The sequence below is a fragment of the Mycteria americana genome, chromosome 1, assembly GCF_035582795.1.
Source record: "Mycteria americana isolate JAX WOST 10 ecotype Jacksonville Zoo and Gardens chromosome 1, USCA_MyAme_1.0, whole genome shotgun sequence".
Taxonomy (NCBI): Eukaryota; Metazoa; Chordata; class Aves; order Ciconiiformes; family Ciconiidae; genus Mycteria; species Mycteria americana.
This window is the reverse complement of record NC_134365.1, coordinates 100,253,356-100,274,665: the sequence shown is the minus strand read 5'-3', so window position 1 is coordinate 100,274,665 and position 21,310 is coordinate 100,253,356. Positions and strand designations below refer to the sequence as shown.

The 21,310-nt window shown below is 40.6% G+C and overlaps 1 protein-coding gene across 1 annotated transcript in view; it reads left to right on the top strand.

The window, feature by feature from the left end:
* The window catches only part of GUCA1C (guanylate cyclase activator 1C), a 33,249-nt gene extending 26,019 nt beyond the window's left edge, over positions 1-7,230 (top strand). The window contains exons 3-4 of the mRNA XM_075491820.1: positions 2,551-2,638; positions 7,100-7,230. Of these exons, the coding sequence (XP_075347935.1) occupies positions 2,551-2,638; positions 7,100-7,230 (219 nt within the window). The remainder of the gene's footprint in view (positions 1-2,550; positions 2,639-7,099) is intronic.
* The last annotated feature ends 14,080 nt before the right edge of the window (positions 7,231-21,310 follow it).

The window sequence follows — 21,310 nt, the reverse complement described above, 5'->3', positions numbered from 1 at the left end:
CTACAGATATAATGCTTTACTGAAAGTGAAAAACTGTAGAAACAGTAGAGACATAATTGTGATAAACTATGCTATATGGCAGGGTAGAACTGAAGCAGCATAATGAATAAAACAGCTGGTTACAAGTGTTTGTGCCAGTCTATTGTGGAAAACTGGCTTCTCAAACGGAACTTGCTGCAAGAAATAACATAGGTGTCATCAAAATATTCTGATATTTTAATTTTTTTAAAGGCTTTTAGATTTGTTTACTACAAACGCCATTACCCCTATTTTAAAATTAAATTGGGGAAATTTAATTTTATCATTAAATCAGGAAGTGACATTTGGATACAAATATTGTAGAAAAATTTGCAGAAAATGGGTCCATTTCAAACCCATAAAACCAAAGCAGTGTAATTCTTTCTTTAAAATGATTTCTGTATTTTTCAACTTGCTCTAGTGAAATAATATGTTGCACTTCAGTAGCTGCTTTCATCCAAAAGGGATGACAGGGTTCCTTGCAAATATGAATGACTTAATACTGCTCCCTAAATGTACCGGATTTGTTACAGATCAAGGTTTTGCTGCAGGGAGCATAAAATCTAAATAGGGATTTAATGTCATAATAAACAAGGAATGTACTTTGCCTGGATTCCGTATTACTGCTGGTGCCTGGCTAGTCACTGTTAGAGACTTTCAAGAGCTGCTGCCCAAGTTAAAAGGAACTGGAGCCAGATGGAGCCATGGGGTCAAACAAATAAAGTTGATGCATTACTTTCTAAAGAGCAGCTTTCTAAAGGTAGAAGGAGAGGCTGCATCTCCCAGATTTCTCCTTGTTTAAGACTAATGACATCTTTCTTTTGCAGATATTCTCCATCATTTTTCATCCAGAGGCAATAAGGCAACTGTGTTTTGTCTTGGGCTTTATCTGAAAAGTGAATTAAAATCCTTTTAATGTAAAGAAGATTTCTTTTTCAACTTACCTGGTTTTAAAACCAGTTTGAACCTCTGTGTGTTTTCTTCTCTTTTGGAGTACGAGAACTTTAACTTAAACCTGCCTAAGTCATTTGACCTAGGCTAGATTAAAATCGATGGGCTCTAAACAAAAATAAAAACACAGGCTCATAGCCATTAAGGGCCCTGCTTATACTAAGCATCAGTAAACAAGGGCTTGTCCAAAAAGATATGTCATATCTGAGACATTAATTTAAATCACAGAAGTCCTACTAAAACTTCATCTGTCCCTACATCTATGCAAACTTTGGACCAGCAGATCATTATCAACCATCAAAACCCTTCCAGACAACCATGCACCCTCTCAGTGCCTTTTAACAGACCAGTTATTTTATTTTATTATTTAAGGTGATTCTGTGGTAGTCAGTGATTCAAGTACTTCAGGAACCACTGCTTCACTCTTAGCACTACAACAAATTTAACTGTGGCAGAAGTACAACCTTCTTCTGAAGACTGCATCAGGGTCAGACATATAAAACACTAAAAGTATCTAAAGTATGAATTAGTAATACAAACACGTTTATGTACCTATTTTTGTAAAATTCTTGCTGCCTTTTTGAAGTCATTTGTACAAAGTCAGATAAAGACAGTGATGGTCAAGAATTCCACATCAGTGCTGAATAGGTTTAACTTATGTTTTAGAGTTCTAAAATAATATCAGGAATACTGAAGGAAACAACTGGCACATACAGTGAATTATCTTACACAACACAGTTCATGTAAAGATAATTCAGGTGTAGAAAAACAAATTCTATAGTATGCCCATTATAGAACATATATGCATGTGTGTTTATACATGTATAGTACGTATTTTCCCAGTCACCTACTAATTGTGATAATAAGTTTGAGTCCAACTCTGTAAACATATGCTTGTTGCTTCTGGACCACTGGCTATTAACATATAGGCTCCTATTTTATTAACCGAAATGATCACCGTAATGCAAAAATTACTGTCTCAGTGAATGGGATACAATTTTGCAAAAATATTCATGTATACCTTTACTCCAAATATTGGGTCCCTTTGCCACAGAAAAAGCAGAGGGGAGACTTCTGGTTTTCTTAATTTCTTTGGAGGACAAGGAAATTCTGCCAACTTCCAGGTCTACTGGTCTGCCTTTATTTGTGATTACTAAGTTAAACATGTCTTAATAGAAAAATGACTGAGGCTTTCTCCTCGTGTGCTTTCAGCTGTGAAAAATAATACTGTATTTAAATCACACAGACAATAGAGCACTCTCTGAAGACACAGAACTCTCTAGGGCAAGATAAAAATGCTGGTGTGGAATGTAAAGTGTATTGCAGAGCAGAGGTGCCACATGGTTTCAGAAGACCTTCAGAGATATGTAAATTAGTCCGTAATCTTCAGGCTGTGTTATGTTAATTAAATTTCCAATCCTCATTACTGAAGATTTACTTGAAATAGCTATTTATTTAGCGATTTTTGAAAGGGTTGGTGAACTAAAGAGCTGCATCACAATTACTGCAGTTGCCAGTGTATTGTTTTCACAATTTGATGGGAAAAAAGTCTGAAAGAACTTTCTCCATTTCTGCCTTCAGGCTATCCAGACTATTAATGGCCATACCAACATGTCTGCTGAAGAGTTCACAAACATGATATTTCAGAAGATAGATGTGAACAATGACGGTAAGAATCTAGGATTTCTTGGCATTAGCAGGGATTTTCCCCCACAAGGAAGTATGGGCTCAAAAGGGGAGTTGAACACACTACTGAAGAACTGACTGGTTGAGATTAACTGAAAGCCTAAATATGTTCTTCTTTACCCATATTACTTCAGCTTTACAGTGAAGTGTAAATCAACTGACTCTATTAAGCTGACACAGGAATTACATGCAGTAGGGGCTAAAGCATGGAGGTCTTACATTGTCCATCCAAAATGCCAGTACTCTGGTTGCACAACAAAACAAAAGTGTGATCGAGGTATTTTTTTAGTATATTTGTGTTGGCTTAATCTATCTAAAATGGGTAAGAAAACCAATTAAGATGCATGGTTGCACAGGCTCTAGCATGTTCTAAAGACTGGACAGCATATTGGATGTCCCTTGAAAGCTGATGTCCTTTGAAGGCTGATCGTTAACACATGCTAAGACACATGCTACTGTTTTTTCTCAAGATAGCTAGATTAAGCCAATTGGACTTGCATTGGGAAACTAAAATTTTAATTCACTGCTTCAGAGTTGTTTCTAATACAAAACCTGTCACATGTGAATGCCTTCCCTCATACTTCTAATCATGACAGGCCTGTCAGTCTGACCTCGGTGCCAGTGAAGGTCATGGAGCAGACTATCTTGAGTGCCATCACACAGCACGTACAGGACAACCAGGTGATCAGGCCCAGTCAGCATGGGTTTAGGAAAGGCAGGTCCTGCTTGACCAACCTGATCTCCTTCTACGACAAGGTGACCCGCTCAGTGGATGAGGGAAAGGTTGTGGATGTTGTCTACCTAGACGTTAATAAAGCCTTTGACACCATTTCCCACAGCATTCTCCTGGAGAAACTGGCTTGCTCATGGCTTGGATGGGCATATGCTTTGCTGGGTAAAAAACTGGCTGGATGGCCGAGCCCAAGGAGTTGTGGTGAATGGAGTTAAATCTAGTTGGTGGCTGGTCACAAGTGATGTCCCCCAGGGCTCAGTATTGGGGCCAGTTCTGTTTAATATCTTTATCAATGAACTGGACGAGGGGATCGAGTGCACCCTCAGCAAGTTTGCAGATGACACCAAGTTGTGCGGGAGTGTTGATCTGCTTGAGGGTAGGAAGGTTCTGCAGAGAGATCTGGACAGGCTGGATCAATGGGCCCAGGCCAAGTGTATGAGGTTCAACAAGGCCAAGTGCCGGGTCCTGCACTTGGGTCACAGCAACCCCATGCAACGCTACAGGCTTGGGGAAGGGTGGCTGGAAAGCTGCCCGGCAGAAAAGGACCTGGGAGTGCTGGTTGACAGCCGGCTGAACATGAGCCGGCAGTGTGCCTGGGTGACCAAGACAGCTAATAGCATCCTGGCTTGCATCAGCAATAGCGTGGCCAGCAGGACTAAGGAGGTGATCATCCCCCTGTGCTCAGCACGGGTGAGGCCGCACCTCAACTACTGTGTTCAGTTTTGGGCCCCTCACTAACAAGAAAGACATTGAGGTGCTGGAGCGTGTCCAGAGAAGGGCACCGAAGCTGGTGAAGGGTCTGGAGCACAAGTCCGATGAGGAGCGGCTGAGGGAACTGGGGTTGTTTAGCCTGGAGAGAAGGAGACTGAGGGGAGACCTTATTGCTCTCTACAACTACCTGAAAGGAGGCTGTAGAGAGGTGGGGGTCGGTCTCTTCTGCCAGGTAACAAGTGATAGGACAACAAGAAATGGCCTCAAGTTGGGCCAGGGGAGGTTTAGATTGGAAGTTAGGAAAAATTTCTTCACCGAAAGGGTTGTCAAGCACTGGAGGAGGCTGCCCAGGGAAGTGCTGGAGTCACCATCCCTGGAGGTATTTAAAAGACACGTAGACATGGCGCTTAGGGACATGGTTTAGTGGTGGACTTGGCAGTGCTAGTTTAATGGTTGGACTTGATGATCTTAAAGGTCTTTTCCAACCTAAACAATTCTATGATTCTATGAAGAACCTCCTTTCACTGGCAATAGCGTTTTACATCAATTACTGCAATCATTGACAATTTAGGAATATTAGGAAAGCATTGCAGAGCAAAATCAGATCCCAGCCAGGAATTTGGGGCATTTTTTTGTTTATTTTACTGGTCTTATTTGGTGTCTTAAGGTTACTTTTAAAAAAGCTGTTTGCAATATATAATCAGAGTATAAACGGTGATCTTGTGATGCATGTGAATAACTCGTAGAGTTTTTCCCCACCTGCTTGGCCCATCTTCTGGGTGAAGGCAAATTACCAAAGGACTCCAAATAACATGTAGTCATATTCTAGAATCTAACCCAAATTCTAAGACTATTCATACTTTGGCCCCTGCTTTGACCATATGTTTACTGCAAGTAATAATTGTATCTGAGCTAGACCATCAGCTGAAAAAATAACTTTTCTGTCTTACGTTTTAGCAATGAAATGCCAGAACATGAATTATTCAGAATTATCTTCATAATACTGCCATTTCAAACTGCTTTCCATAGTTAGTTATTTTTCAAATAGCTGCAAAGCAGCAGGACTAGCTCCACCTGAGGAATGGGACAAATTTCACCAAGTTTAGCTTAAACTATGCTACCTCCTTGTAGCTTCTTATTAAAGAAAAGGGCAAATAGACAAATAAGTTGCAATGTCCTTCCTCACATTAAAATACAAGAAATAATCCCATGGTTGTAGGGAGCAATTCTTAAAACAAATCTCCCGATGGCTTTGCAATTTATTTTCATTAGCTCAAGGAAATCTGAGACCAATCACAGTTGCAGTGAGTCTGAGCATGCCAGTGTAACCACATCTCACTGGTAACTGCAGTGGGTTTTGTATGCTTGCACGCTGATATTGGTACTTCGAAATATATAGCCTGGGATCAAGAGGAGGGAATTCAAGACCAGTTGACCTGCATAAGCAGGGAAATGATGCAGCATGTCCATCTGACAAGTCCAGGAACCCCATCCAACCAAAGACCTCAGTCAAAGGCAATACAGAGAGAAGGAGATGGGAAGTAAGAGGAGTGCCTGGGATAGGAGGAGAGATCGGAGGAAGTGAGTGGATGAGTGGCAAAGCAGGAGGACGTGGACAAGTGTACAGAGACAGCTTGTTCTGTCTCTGCTCCCCAGATGATTTATATAAGGGCACTGGGGTTGAAAGGGGAGGTGTGAACATCCTCAGGGCACTGCACGCCAGCCTCTGGAGAGGGTCTTACTCCTCTCACTGAAGCCTAAGAGCCAGGACTTCTGTCAAATGACATCTTTCCACTTTAATTGTGTGTATATGAGCCTGCTCACCAGTGCAGTGAGGACCCAAATGACTAAAGAGGAAGCAGCTGTTACTGCCCATGGGTAGAAAGTGGTTTTCACATTTTTCAAATGCTGATCATTTTCCTTTTCCACATCAGATGAAGTTTCCAAGGTTGCCATGAACAAAAACCAAAACACAAAAAACCTCCAGGGAGTACTTAAATCCAAAAATAGCCAAAAGTCATCTAGTTAAGCATTCACCACAAGTGCACGCAACTTGAATTGCTACTCCCCTGCACGCTGGGGCCCTAAGTCATCCAGCTATCTTTCTCTTTGCCTGGTGTCTTGTCATTTCTTATTTCAGTGAGAAATCATTCATTGTTGTGATTTTAACAAGAAACTTTAAACCATTCTCAGAGGAAAGAATCAAGCTCTTCCTATTAAACCCAGCTCTGTTTCCCCTTTCAGAGAAAAACAGTATCACTGGAATAACTTCTAACCAGAGAATTGTGTACACTTCTGTGTACCATGTGAGCAGACACATGCCTAGGACTGGCCTTTGCCTTTGCTGACAGGGAAGAGAGCAGGAAAAGATGAAGAATGCTAAACAATATTCCTGCTCTTCAGTAAAAGAGATTTTTATGGTTGTCTCACAAATTCCAAGATACTACCCAATTTTGTCATGAGCCCAAAAAATCACGCTCTAAATGACCATTTCAGTTGCTTGGAAGAATGTATCTAATCAAACCACTTAACCAGTTTTTTTACTACATCTTATCATGGCTCTACATAATCCTAGTAGTCAACACAGGGAGTATGCCTGGTAATCCTCAGAAAATCATGCCCTAATCTCTGTTAAAACCAGCTATAAGATAAATTCCAGTTAGGTCAGTAAGAATTGGTCCATACATCTAAATTCAGCCTTGCTACAGGCTTCATTACATTTTTCACACATTTCTGTCACCACAGATACAGAGCACTCATAGTTGTCTTAGACTTCTGTGAAAGGTGTGTTTGATCTCTTTTAACAGAAAAAAGCAAGTCTGAGTTCTAGGATCTGATGCAAAGCAGGAAAACATCAGAAAATATTCTGCCTGCATTTGCCTATCAGCAGAGAACAGGGAACCTTCCTGAGGGATTCAGTCTGGCATGAATGGCCTTGTGTTGGGCTGAGACTGATCGCTGGGTTCTTCGGTTCCTAAGGAGTATCTGATTTCCTTTTAGGGGAACTGACTTTAGAAGAATTTATCAATGGTGTGGAAGGAGACAAGGACCTAATGGAAGTGATTACAAAAAGTTTTGACCTTTCCAACGTACTCAAAGTCATACAGAGCGGCAGGAGACACAGCATCTGAAGGATCCAGTGATGGATGTAGCAACTGGGTCATCATTTCAAGGAAGATAATATTTGATACATGCAGAGAGCTTGATGTCATCAAAGCCTGCCAGGGCAATACCAAGCAGCCTGCTCCAGGAGTAACAATTTTCACTCTTGACTCTATATCTCTCCTTTTCTTTTCCTTATTCTTTCCCTCGCTAATGACTGTGGCAGCCACAGAACACAAACCTTTGCTCACATAAAAGAGAAAAGCTATTTGATGCAGAACAAATAATTTATTTAGTCTCTATGAACACTGTTCAGAGTAATCAACAAAACAACAAAAATATTGCAAAATGCAATCCTTCTGGAAGATACAGAGTTAATAAATTTCTTCTTCTAAGTACGGGCTCTTTAACCTACTATCTAAAGAGTGGACATAAACTTCTAGGTAGGACTGGGTTCTATCTGGATCAATTAAGAATGAAGCCTGGTTTGCATTAACTTAACATTTGCTCTAATAGGTATTCAGAATTGGAGTAGGTTCTCTGGGAAACACCTCAGTCAGCTTAATACTCCTGAGATGTGCATCCTCCTTAACAAGCTGTCTACCACTCGTGATTTTATTACCTCTGTAAATTAAAATAATGTGATGTTTTGATGGTTTTGGCAGGGTTCAGCTACTGTTCTTTCAAATTAACCTTTTATAGAAGTGCTGGAATGAAATCTGTTATCTTTGTAGAGTAAAATTAGAAGTTCAAAGAGTAGCTGAAACCAAATAATTTTGTAAGCACTGTTTTCCCAGAGATTTGTGTCCTTTGACTTGTATGTCCTCCTTTTCAAAACAATTTGTTTTCATTGGGCTCTTTGCCACGGCTGCATGAGATAAAAGGTAAGAGGTATCGTGACTAGTTCCTGCTGATGGGACTGCTGTCTTCTGCCAAACAGACTGTTTAACAGCTGAATTCTTCCTGCTTTTCCCTGACAGGGAGTACTAATTTAGGTATCTTTGCCCTGCCCAGATACCTGGGCGAAAGCTTTTAGCAATTTACTCTCTTTGAGACTTCTACCTTCTTTCAAACTGGGTTGCAATTGTCTCTGAACGTGGCAGCTGTTAGAAGTGCAGGGAAAGCATTCACAGATGGCATGATCACATATGCCTCATTTTCTTAAGAAACTAGGCTAAAAACAACTCAACCTTACTTTATAAATAACAAGATTAATTCTATGAGCTGAAACAGAATTGCATGAACTGTCTGCAAAAGGAAAATTATAGTTTTCTCTGGTTCTGTTGGGATTGATTCTCTCTCAAGTCTGCAACAAGTTTTATCAAATTACTACATTATATCATAAGTTCTCCTTGGCTGACAATGCCCTGCAGGCTTCACACTAACATTAGTTATTGTTAGAGGCATCAGCTTTATGCAAAATAATTTGTGCACAGATCAGTGCAGGTTGAACAAAACAATTATTAAGACTTCAATATGAAAATGTTTTTCTTCCAAATTCACTTCAAATCCATGTCCATTTGCACAAGAAACATGCTCCATCATCTGCAGTTATGCTCCCAGGTGCTGGTTTGATCAATGGAATATACTGAGAGTATGCAACATGCATCACTTGACATTATAAACAGTTCTGACGTTATAGTTCTGGCATTCGAATCTTTTATATCCTTTCCAAAAAAAGAGAATGAGGTATGAGATTGCTGGTGGTTCAACTTTTAAGTTCTTGTATTTATTTATCATTGACACATTAATATGTCATTGTTAGTATCACTTTTCTCACACCTAGACTTCAAAAAAATCTCTTTTCTTAAGGGAATTTCCCTTAATCTAACATTTTTGCATTTAGATCCTATGAGGGTGGTGTCCTTCAGAATTGGCTTTAAAATACTTAAAATAAAACAGTCCAATCTAAGCAATTTGGGTGTATGGGAACAGCTGTGTTTTGGATTTTTGCTTTTAAACTAATGAAGTTACAGACTTTGAAAAATTACTGAAAAATTACTACTATCTATGTACACAGACTCTTTTTTTTATAAAGGGATTTTAAAGCGAGTATTTCCATTGGTAAACTTGTCTAATTTTTCTGTGCAACTGTAATTATACGAAGTGAATTACCAATTCAGGAGGAGTGTTATGTTGCATTAAAAAAATCATGTATGTAAGGAAATTCTTAGCAATTTTTTGTTAAACTTAATTTTAAAGGAGTAGCTGACATGCTGATTTTCCACACTTTAATCTAAAATTGTTTAGCAGAAACCTGTGTAATTAAGAAGCAAGTATCTTTGCTGTTTAATGTAAACATTCCAGCACATCATTTCCAAAAATATTTACTTACAGTAACTCCACATGTGTTTGGGACTAGTCATAAGATTCTATCTAGTTTTTTGTAAGTTGATTAACATCAATTTCCTTTAACTACTTAACCACCATTTGATACACAGCTGCCTGAGATAAATGCATTATGGCCACAATTTTCTGTTGGTCTCATTCTTCTAAATTTGTCAGCTGCTCATCAAGTGTATCAGTGAAATCAGGTGGCATATGGAAAAACTCTCAAGCATGACTCCCCAAAGTCTTGTTCTAAACTAAGGTGAAGCTGCAACTTGTTGTGGTGGTGCTTTGTAGTCATGAAGGTATGTTGTAAGCTGACCTGACTATCGGAATGCTTATTGCTAGTTTAATAGACAGCAGAAAAGGAAAAAGAAAGCCTAACATTAGCTCATGTTATGTTATACCCCTTAGCAAATACTTGAGTGGTTAAGGGGCAGTGCTGAGCTGCTGATCCTGAGGACACAGGAATGCTTTTGCTTCAAAGCCCCGCATGGGAGAGAAAAAACACTGTAGCACATGCTCTCAAGAAGTGTCTTTGTCAACAAGATCGATGCAGATGCCAGCTGTGAGTGTCTAGAGAAGCTGAGCTGCCTATATCATCATCACAGGGGGGTAAGTTTTAATTAAGATAGATGTGTACTGAGAATGGCTAATGATTTTGTCACCATACTCACCTTGGAAAGAATCACAGGTTTCAAATTCACTCTGTGCAGCTGGGTGAGCTTTGCCAATCAATGAGGTAATTGGTAGTTTCTCTTCCAATATAAGCTCTTGCACTGTTAAGAAATCCTTATGACTTTATGCTCTTTTTATTGCATCTAAACAGCTAAAGGTAATTAGTGTGACAGTCCTCTTTTTCAAACAATTCTTAATTGTCCTAAAATTATCCCCTTTTCTTTTCTGGTAGTTCAATATGCTAGGAAAATAGATAGGTACTTTTTCTTCTGAGAATTTGGGAATTCAAAGCCACAAGCAAATTGCCTTTTCTAGTAAATATGAAATTGCTTAAGCATTAACAGGCATGATTAAACCTTATGCCATAGTTATGCATCCCTGACAAAGTGGGAAGATAGCTTGCTGTGGTGTGGAAAAGATCTCATAACCGCATTTAATTTTTGACCTTCTGTAAGATTAGCTGTACCATACAGACCATAACAGCTAAATATTCAACTAAATATTCAAAACTTGGGTTCCCTGTGTGCAAGGACATATGTCCCTTTACTTGATACTGGCTCAAGATTTTCCACATGGAAAGATTTCTAGAAGTCTTGCATGATTATAGAAATTGATGAAGATATCAGGGAGGGATTTTTAAACACCATTTTAAAAACTTCTGCTAAATATAGTAGAATATTCCAAAAATAGGAAATGCATGTAGCTTTATACTGTACTTTTTGATCTGTCCTTATTAGAAAGCTGAGGGAGAAAACAGTTCAAGTATGTGATTTTAACATGGCAAAATCGAGCTGACTTGAGGTTGTAAGAGCTTTGTCTGAAATAACAACCATGATGACCCATCTCTGGCTGGAACAGGCTCTTTTCTCCAGTCCCTACCCAACCTGTTTGCATCATTGGCATTTTTACATTAATAACCCAGGCTTTGGTGAAGCCTTGTGTTATTCTCCAGTAACCTGACAACTTCTTCTGACCTAAAGGTTAGGAAAGGAGCCACTGCTCAGGTGGTACATGTAGCAGGCAGGGAACTTTTTACTTCTACAGCCTGACTGGGACACAGAGCAGAAGACAAAGCTTCAGCTTTGAATGAAGGTATATGGATCAACTTGAGAAGTGATGTCTCATGCTTAGGCCTGCACTGATTTTTGCCTTACAGCAGCCATGTAAGAGAAGGTTCAGCCATCAAAGGTAACTTAACTGCCAAAGAAAGTTGTTCTAAAAGTTTTTGCGTATCAATACTTAATTTTTATTTCCACCTCCTCTGCAGTAGAACTGTAAGAGAATTTAAGACAGCTCACTACGCAGTTGTTACTGTGCTTACAAATAACACTGTAATGAAATACTAGCTTTTGAGTTGCTAAACCATCAAATACTACTGGCTCTAGAATGTTTGAATGTCTAGTTGCTTTTAGTAAGGCCTGAACTTCTCATCTCATTTAAAGCTGCACTGCTTACAAACAACGTAGGCTAATCTGCATCCCGTGCAGAATACCGGAGAGACTGGGAGGGCAGACAGAAGTGAGCCACAGAACACCCAAAAAGACCATGGGGAAAAAGAAGCAGGGGAAGAAATCTGAAGAGGTAGAGGAGATCAGGCTCCCTGAAAGGGACATCATGGTGTGACAACCTCTGGCCCTGAGGGACATGCTCTAGAGGAAAGTCCAAATGTCAAAGTATGGAAAAGAGGAAAAGGAGAAGAGACTAAGGCTATAAACAGGCATGTTCATGTTGTCAAGTATCGTCTGAGGCACAGAACAGTCACAACTCAATTGCTTCTACAAGTGCACAATGAAACCTTAAACAGAAAGTATATAGTATTTCATCTGAGACTCTGTCCAAGATTTGGCTCTCCTTGCTGCCCTAATGGAATTAGAAAACTTTTCCAACAATGCGCTGTTGAAGGAAGAGCCCAAAAGAGGTCATACACACTACCCTGTATATGCCTATCTCCTGCACAAAGGTACAAACCAAAATTGCCTTCTGAGATTGTCTAGAATTCAGAAAGAATCGGATTAGTAATGTTACAAATAAGGAATTTGAAACAGCGATAACCTGCACCAGCAGTTTTTTCTACCCGAGGATACTGCTGGGGCACACTACTGCTATTGCACTTTATTTCTCAAATGCCAAGGGAATTAACCACTCAAGATGTCTTCTGTTTCTTCACAGAGGATGTTCAACAGCCCAGCGAAACAAATGTACCTTTTGTTGTTCCTCTCTATATCATTTTCATTAGCTGTCCAAGTTAGTAAGGTACCAACAGGTGTGTTGGCATGCAGAATTTTGCATGCTGTGGGAAACTGTTTATTTAGGAAACACAGTAACTTCTTCCCTCACAGGTCACTAAACGCCCCTCTGAATGTCAATGATACTCAAGCACTGTTTTTCAGAACTGAGTCTGAGCAACTGATCTAAAGAGAAAATGGTTGGTATTCCGTTCTCCTATTCCCTGAGACATCTAGTCTTCTGGCTTTTTGAATATACATAGCAATTACAGATCTTTTAAACTCCGCCTTTCTTGGCAAACTCAAACTACACTCAGAATGATAAATGAATGTGGACTTATGGACCATTTGTGATCCCATGTAAGTCAATGATCTCATTGATTGCAAACTGGAACAGAATTTCTTCATGCTGACATCTAAAGAATATATCAAATTCTTGATTTATTCAGAATCTTATTAACCTTTTATGCAGCACAGTATTTCCGTGGGCTACTGCAGAAGGGTGTAGGGAAGGAATGAAATAAGTATTTTGAAAACACTTTAAAAAACAAAAAGAGTAATGTATTAACGCCACGATCATTTTCCTTTTAAAAATGAATGAAATATTCATGGAAAGGGTTGACACAGTTTTGAGTGTATCAAAAGAAACTAAACTCCCATCAGGCTTCAGGCACAGCTTTTCATTCTTAGCATCCATTCACATGTTCCTTCCATCCCTGTCCCCAAAGCAATAAAAATTATGGGTTTTTTTTACCCTGGCACATAGCTTTCATGGTTCTGGACAATAAGGGAAGAGTTTGCACTTTTCCTCCTCTTTTTATTGAAATGACAAATATTTGACAAACTGCTTCTATCCTGGAGGATTTCAAATCCCCTCAGATTTAAAACACAGCTCACTTTTAAAGAGTTGCTAACACTTAGAGGAAGAAGTTGAACATTTGCAATTAAACAGGTTTTTATTGTTCTTTCATTGTTCCTTTATTATACTAAAGGTGCTTATATCAAAAGAGGATCTTTATTCCCTTGCCCTCATTTATGTTTTAATTAGGTCAGTCTTCCCTTTGATATCCTGTTCACCAGCTCATCCTCTAATGGCAGTGTCAGCTAGCAATCAACTTCTGGTGAAGATCATAACAATTTAGTCATCTTCTAAGTAATGCAATTACTTCCAATAACATTCCATAAATAGTGAACATCAAACAGCTTGCAAAACACATACTATAACTTATGACCAAAACTATCTCCAAGCAGAATACTTTTTCAGTTTTCCAAGAAAGTTTGGGCTCTTCCTAGAACTTCAAAGTGCACAGGGAAAACAAATAAACAAAAAATCCAACCTTTTTAATTATCAGTCCATTTTTTCGAAGTATCTAAGCTGGTGAGATTCCCAAGCACCCAAGTTAGGAGTTGATTGTCCTTAGATAGTCAGTGGAAAGGGGAAGCTCTTGTAGTAGTAGCTGGGCACATCAGAACTACCATCTAAAGAAGCTGATATGAATAATGAAGCAAAATAAAGGCATAGCGCTGCTCCCCAAAAAGGGAAGCTCCAAAAATGATGCATTCTGCCTGCCAGGATTAGTAAATGCCTCTGGAGAACACAATCATAAATCTTAACTTAGTACTTCCCGGTGGTTTTGATTGTTGCAGAAAGCCCACTTGTGCCCACTCAGATACAGGATGTGTTCTGCTGTCACCTTCTCTGCCTCCTGTCCAGAAAAGTGCCAAATGTTGCCAGGTCTCTGAATAGAAGCCAGATGTGCACAACAGCCAAGAAGCTATTCCCAGGACTAAAGGGAATTGCCGACCAATGATCTTAAGACAGCCCAAAGTGAGGGCAGACATGTAAGAAATTACTGTCTTGCAGGTACAAAAGTTAGGGGGAAATGGTTCAACAACTAAACTATATCATTGTTTCAGATGGAAGAGAAATCCTCAAAGCAAAATCCTCCTAGCCCCAAGAGTTCTTCCTGAAAGTGGTGATGGCAATGTATGTTTGAGGCAAGACAGTCTGCTGCTGGCAGGAAGGAATATTTTATGTGAAAAGCAAGCAAATCGGCTATGAACGGAGTATGATGGGTTTGTTTTTCCATGTCTATTTTCCTATCCCCACTGTTTTGGTCTGCTGGTGGCTGAATTATGTTCTTTTTCCCTCCAAATTCTTTGTGCTTTTTTCTACTTGCCCAAAGTGCTACTGGAAGCTCGAGGGAGAGGGAGTCAGACCCTGAGAACAAGCAGGAGAGGACAGATAAAAATGGCTTTCCGGCATCTGGGGAGTAGCTTTGTTCTGGAGAAAACTGTTTACTCACAGATGTGCCACTCCTGCTGCTTATTTAGATTTCTTTCATTTCTGCTTTGCATTGACATTCAAGGTGCATTGAGAAGATGAACTTTCCTGTTTACTGGAGAGATATAATAAAGCATCTTTTCCTACATATCTAAACCAGAGACATCTGGAAATGAGAGCCATGGTGCAAAGAGGCCTTGTGACACTATTCCCATGACAAGGCTCTGCTTATCAGACTGAGAGAAGCATTTCACATGTTGTGGTAATTTGCAGTAAAAATTGCCACAGATGGTGTTAGTTAGTGTTTGTGGAGTTTATGAGATTAGTATTTGGCTACAGATCTATTTCCACATGTTTCTGTAATACCAAAAAGAGTGCAGAGATAGAGAAGCCCGAATAAACACAAATTTTTCTTAAAGGAGGATTTGTTGAGAATCAATTTCACTATAACTTCTGCAGTAGTATGGTGATCAGATACAGTGAGCTATATAAATCCAGCTCTAATTTCCACTCTAAAAGTAATCCTAATCTATTATCTGTAAATGATTCCTGATCAGCTTTTGTTTTCCCACATGCTGCTAATCTATGTATGGTATCGCTTTTAAAACATATAAGCAAGGGATACAACCCCTTGACTAGCAGCTCCTTTGCTCCCTCCCAGCACCCATCTCCTTGTTGAGATGATCTTGCCCCCACCTCACTGTATAGGTCTGTGTCTGCCTTACCAGACCTTCTCTAAATGCAGAGAAATGTCTAAGCAAATAAATGTTAACCTTGTGCATCGTAAGAGTAAGGCAGAAAATTAGTGCAAAGCAATACTTCCTTTTTCTTTCTAAATTATTTGAGTATATTGTACCAAAAGGCAGACATAAACTTTCAGTTTAACCGAGCATGGTGATGAGTGATGCTCTAAATATTGGGTTAAGTGACGGGGAGCACAGTGTTCAGCTTGTCAAAGCAACCTGATGAACACACATGCAGCTCAGAGTCATGCAATAAGCACAGGTAGCTAGGGGTGCTGGATGATGTGTGAAGGACCAGGGTACAATAGTGTAGACTGGGAACGTGTCTTTGAACAGGGCATTTTTAAGCATAGGTGCCATTAGGAAGCACTGTATAGCAGGTGTAGCTGGAGCTAGGAGTACTCTACTACAAATCCATGAGTGTTAGATGCCAGATCGGATATGTGGCACCTCAGGACACAACAGCTCTGCAGAGCCCTGTGCTCTGCACTTGTCACTTTGACTGTTTCCTTCACAGATAAATTGGGAAAGGAATTGGTCTAAATCTTCCTGTTGTATTTTTTTTTCATGTGGGGTGATGTAGTTCCTCCTCATTGTCCTGAGAAAAGGGCCTCCAAGCATCCACACTGTGTACATCTGTTGATGGTTCAAGAAAGTTTTCCAGGCTTTCCCTGTTCCTCTTGGCCCTCCTCCTATTTGTATCCACCTCCACCCAAGCTACCCCCATCAATGCATCACAACTTTTTATTTTCTACCCAGCGCTTTGTTCCCAAGTCTTTATCCATCCCCTTTGATTTTTCTTCTGCAACCCAATCCTTCAGCCAACTTCACACAGACCCTATTTTAACTTTCAAGCCTTCTTCATGTATAAAATTTCTTCCTAGTTCCTTGAAGAGAGCCCACAGAAGGGGGGGGGGGGGCAAGAAAGAGGAAGGTCAGAAGTTCAGAACTCCACACACCAATGCAACTGTCCTCTGTGCCTCAGAAGCGATAAGCCACATGAAAAAAATTGAAGCCTACATGTCCAGATGGTTTAACCCCTCGCTTTGCAATCCACAGTGGTCAGAAGACAGAGGTTTGAGACAAGCAGGACATGTCTGTAAAGCTATGCTGCCCACTGACCCCATTCATATCCATGAATTCTTATGAGCTTTGTAACGGGGGAAAGACACCCACCACACCTTATTTTGAGTAGGATATAAGTGAATTGTACAACACATAGGCGTACATGCCACGTAACTCTGATTTAGCCAGGTACCTGCTATACAAACATCCTTGAGAATACAGCAGCATGTTTGAGGGCTCCCAGGTGTGTATGGGGGAGTCCATGCCCTGCGCAACCCTACCGCTCTTGCTAATGCTACAGTCCCAGCTATTTGGAAGCCAGCTGAGATACTGCTGCCCCTGCTATGTTCACATCTCCCCTTGCAGGACAGACCCAGCAACACTTGACTTCCATAAAGCTTGCCTCAGATGTAAGAGAAGCAGCGGGTTGAAAGAGGAGGGGAAATAATAGCTCAGGCATAGCTCTGTTTTCTCTTTGTTCTCCACAGCAGCAAGTCTAGCTTAGAAAGGTGTGAATCTTCACAACTGCAGCCCAGAAAAAAACATTTCCTGTTTTCTCCCAGCAAGCACTAACTTATTCTGTGCTCTTAAACCACATACAGCTTCTATAACCAGACGCTACCGCAGCACTTGTGCCAAAATATGCCATTCTGAAAATGGCCTTTCACTCTCTGCATACAGCAATTCTCTCAGGCAACTGCAAATGTTTATGAGCAGTTTTCAAATAAGGACATGGACACATCCTTTTAATGAAACTAATCGTTTCTAGCTGAGGAACCGTTATCATTTCATCTGGTTCGAGCAACCAGGCATATGTTGTTGAATCGTGCAGACCAAATATTTATTCTGACCACTTCAAAAACACCTTGCGGGCTAACTCTGGTTTGCCCAGCTCTTTGTTTAAACAATTGCAAATGAGAAACATTCAAAAAATCACAGCTTGTTTCTGCATAATTTGTACGCTCACAGTAGAAAGGGCTATGTATCTCAGCTAAATCATTTGCAATGAATAATTCCACCATTCGGTACAGATGCAGTGTTGGAAGTTACAGAACATTATGGAAATGTATCTTCCATCCTCAGGAGATGGAGAATTTTAATTCCTGGCACTGAAGGCAGGCTTGAATGAGAATATGATTAAACTTTTATAACTGATGTTTTCTTGGCTCAATCAATATTCTTTTCAATAAGCCCTTGGCCTGTTTCAGAAGCGCTGCCAATATTTGTTGTTGAGTAAATGTGGTTTTATTTTTCACTCCCACTGATCTGATCAACAGAATGACATTGATCGCAATGAGCGCTGTGTTCAAACATTTTAAAACAACTTAATCTGCTCATGCAGGACAGAAGTTAGGTAGCGTGCTGATTACAGCACATCGTTTAGTGGCCTGTTACAGATGAATATGCTTTGATATAACCTCCAATGTATCCGACTGCAATCGTTCATTTGTGCAAGCTGGCAGGAACGGATGGGGTCATGCAGAATGGTTGCTTCCTTTCTTCCAAAGGAAGACCTAAAGGGACACGACAGGTAGTCATGTATTCCTCAGGAGAACTAGCATACTGGGGATACACCCTGAGCCTTCCATCCTGCTGTGTGTGAAAGCACTCGGGGGAATCGGCTACGATTATTTAGATGTTAATACTGTCAAGCAGAGGGATGCTAGACTAGAATTTAGGATGTGCCTACAGCCTATTCACCAATCTGCCAACAGCATGTGCATAACTTTGGGCAAATCACTTAGCTCTGTGCCTTGGGCTTTCTATCTATCAAGCAAGGTTAATAATTCTTACTATGTTTTGTGAAACAGTTTGACATCTATGCAAGAGAGGCGTGATGTGACTGTTGAGTTGTGGCATTCGTTCAGCACATTGGTGGCACGCAGTCCTTTGCCAATCTAGGCAGGAGCTACTTCTACAAAATGCCAGAGGGAGTGAAGGGTTTGGAGCAAAAGTCAATCCAGACAGTTTCAGCTGATGCTGAGAAATTGGGGAAAGTGGTGAATAGTGAGAAGGGCAAGAATTGCTCACTCCTTTTCAAGGAAATTCTCATTCTTTGCTTCAATGGTAGTACAACCCTACTAGGTCTGATTCCTGAGCTTTGTGCCCTGAGTCCTCAATGATAAGAAGTGACTTTTGTTCTCAGTTCTCCATTTCCTCATGTGACGGAAAAAAGGATTGACCATTTCAAGGTAATGGCTGTCCTAGTAATTGTTTGTCCCTCTATTCACAGACATGGTGGTTGAACCTGGGACCCGCCTTTATACATGAGCTTACAGTGAGATGTATTTCAGTGATCAGAAGGCCCCAGAAGTAACCAGGTGCTGTGAGTTGAGCCCCGCCAGCAGCCAAGCACCCACATGCACCCCAGTGGGACAGGGGAGAGAATAGGAAGAGCAAATGCAAGAAAACTTGTGAGTCAACATAGACAGCTGATCAGGTGAAGGAAAGAGGGGGCAAAAAAAACCCCTACAAAAACTAAGTGATGCAAAGGCAATGACTCGCTACCTCCCACAAGCAGAGGGCTCCGAGCAATGGCCAACATGGAAGAAAAAAACCCTCACCTTCTTCTCCTTATATGCCAGCATTTATTACTGAGCATGACGTCATATGGTATGGAATAGCCCTTTGGTCAATTTGGATCAGCTATCCTGCTGTGTCCCCTCCCAACTTCTTGCACAGCCCCAGCCTACTCATACTCACTGGCGGGGGGGAGAAAGCAGAATGGGAAAAAAGAGAAAGCCTTGTGCTTGCAAGCACTATTCAAGAATAGCCACATAATTAATGTCTTACCAACACTGGTTTAGCCACAAGCCCAAACCACAGCACCACAGTGCTGCTATGAAGAAAGTTAGCTCCACCCTGGCCAGACCCAGTACACCAGGAAAGAAATGAAAATAGTAAAGGCCCATTCTGGCAGAGGACTGATTAGACTGGAACTGATTAAATTACTCCCCCACAAAATTAAATATACTCTTGAACAACTGAGGGCAGTAAACAACCTTCAGAGAATGAGCGACCCAGCAAGGCCAGCCTTAGAGCCTGCTCCAATTCCCTTCCAGCAGGCCTGCACACAATGTTCAGAAGTAGGGAGCTAAATAATGTTACTCAGCCCAGTACTGTGTTTGGGAGCTCAGCAAAGTATTTGGCTTGATGGGCAAGATTTTTGATGGATTCCTGATGGCCAACTGTGGTTGGTTTTTTGTTTTCTTTTCTTTTATGTTTTATATAAGCAGAGTTATGGAGTGGTTGGGTGTGTTTAATTATGATAAGGTTAGGATATGGTTGTCTGTTCAATAAGACACTCATGCAGGAACAGCCTTATGTTACGGAACGAATTTGTGACTTTTGATAGAGTTGTGAGTAAGGAGGAGTAAAATACCATTTGCTGTCCCACCTCTAGGAGAGCAGGGAAGGCAGGGCTCCTCGCAGAGGCAATGGTACCCCGCGCCTGCTGCAGCACCTGGCCTGTGCTGACTAATTTACTGTGGTGTTTTCCCGGGATGCTCACACTCCCTTTTCCACAGGCAGCCAGCTCTTCTGCGTGCGTACAGCTACTCCCCCCTCCACACTTCTCAGTGGTTTTTCACATCCTCTGAATCTCTAATTATACTCACTGAGTTGACACAAGCTGAGCTGTGCAAGAGTTTCTGGAAAAGAGCACTTACTTTATGCTTTCATACTCCCTTGTACAAAGAGAGAGAGCAGCATGCAATCCGGAAGAAATATACTGAAGGGAGATGAGTTTGTCATTTCAATAGTCAATGTGATGTTTTGGCTGTATGTGAAGATCAACATTTACAGAGGAAAGATGTGTAAATCGCTTTTTATATGTTTCTTCAGAGGTTGCTTTCAGAAAATGATTTACTATTCCAGATGCCTACTTACTCAAAGATATTGACTGACTGGAGAGAATTCAGAGCAGAATAGTAAAAATGATCACTTAGTGCAGATGTTTTGATTTATAAAAAAGCGATAAAAAGATTAAAGGGATAAAATACAGCTTGAGGCTGGGCTAACTGATGAGCTAGAGAGGACACAGCTCTCTCCAAATATGAATAAACACCATGAATAAAACAATTACATATGGCAGTGTACCACAGGGTAAGCAATGGCACACACAACTCAGTCCCACAATTATTTTTCTATAAGCCAAACTAATCAAAGAGAAGTTGAGGTTAATTCTTCTGTCAAACGTTTCTGCATAGATCTACTCAATAGAATTGCAGAAGATGTGGAGCTTGGACAGAACAAAGGACGAACTTCAAGCACTATACAGGCACCAAAGAAGTTTTCTTCTTGAAATGTCTGTGTTTCTGCATCATATTAATAAACAATATTGTCTTTTATAGCAAAAAATGGCACAATGTTCATTGTTTACTTAATCACAAGATTAAAAAGATGCTGGCTATCTTCATACCATAGGAAATTTCCTGCTGACATCAGTATGCCCTTTCCCAGGGGCAGAGCAAGAGTGGGAACCTAAGAGCAAAGCCTCAGAAGTCTGGCTGTGTACTGACTGCGGGACCAGGACATTTTCGTCTCTCCACTGGTACTATCCAAGACCCATGCTTCTTCATGGCACGTAGCACAATTACACCTTTACAACCCAGCCACCCCCACTCAAATGAGGACTGCAAACCACTCCTCCCAGCACTCAGCTTATTTGTGACTTCAGAAATAGTTTTAATGATTCATTAAGTATCTTTATTGGAGTAGAACCTAAGACAAGGACTTCGTTATGCTAGGTGCTGCATAAACACAAGACAAATGGGTAGTCCCTGTT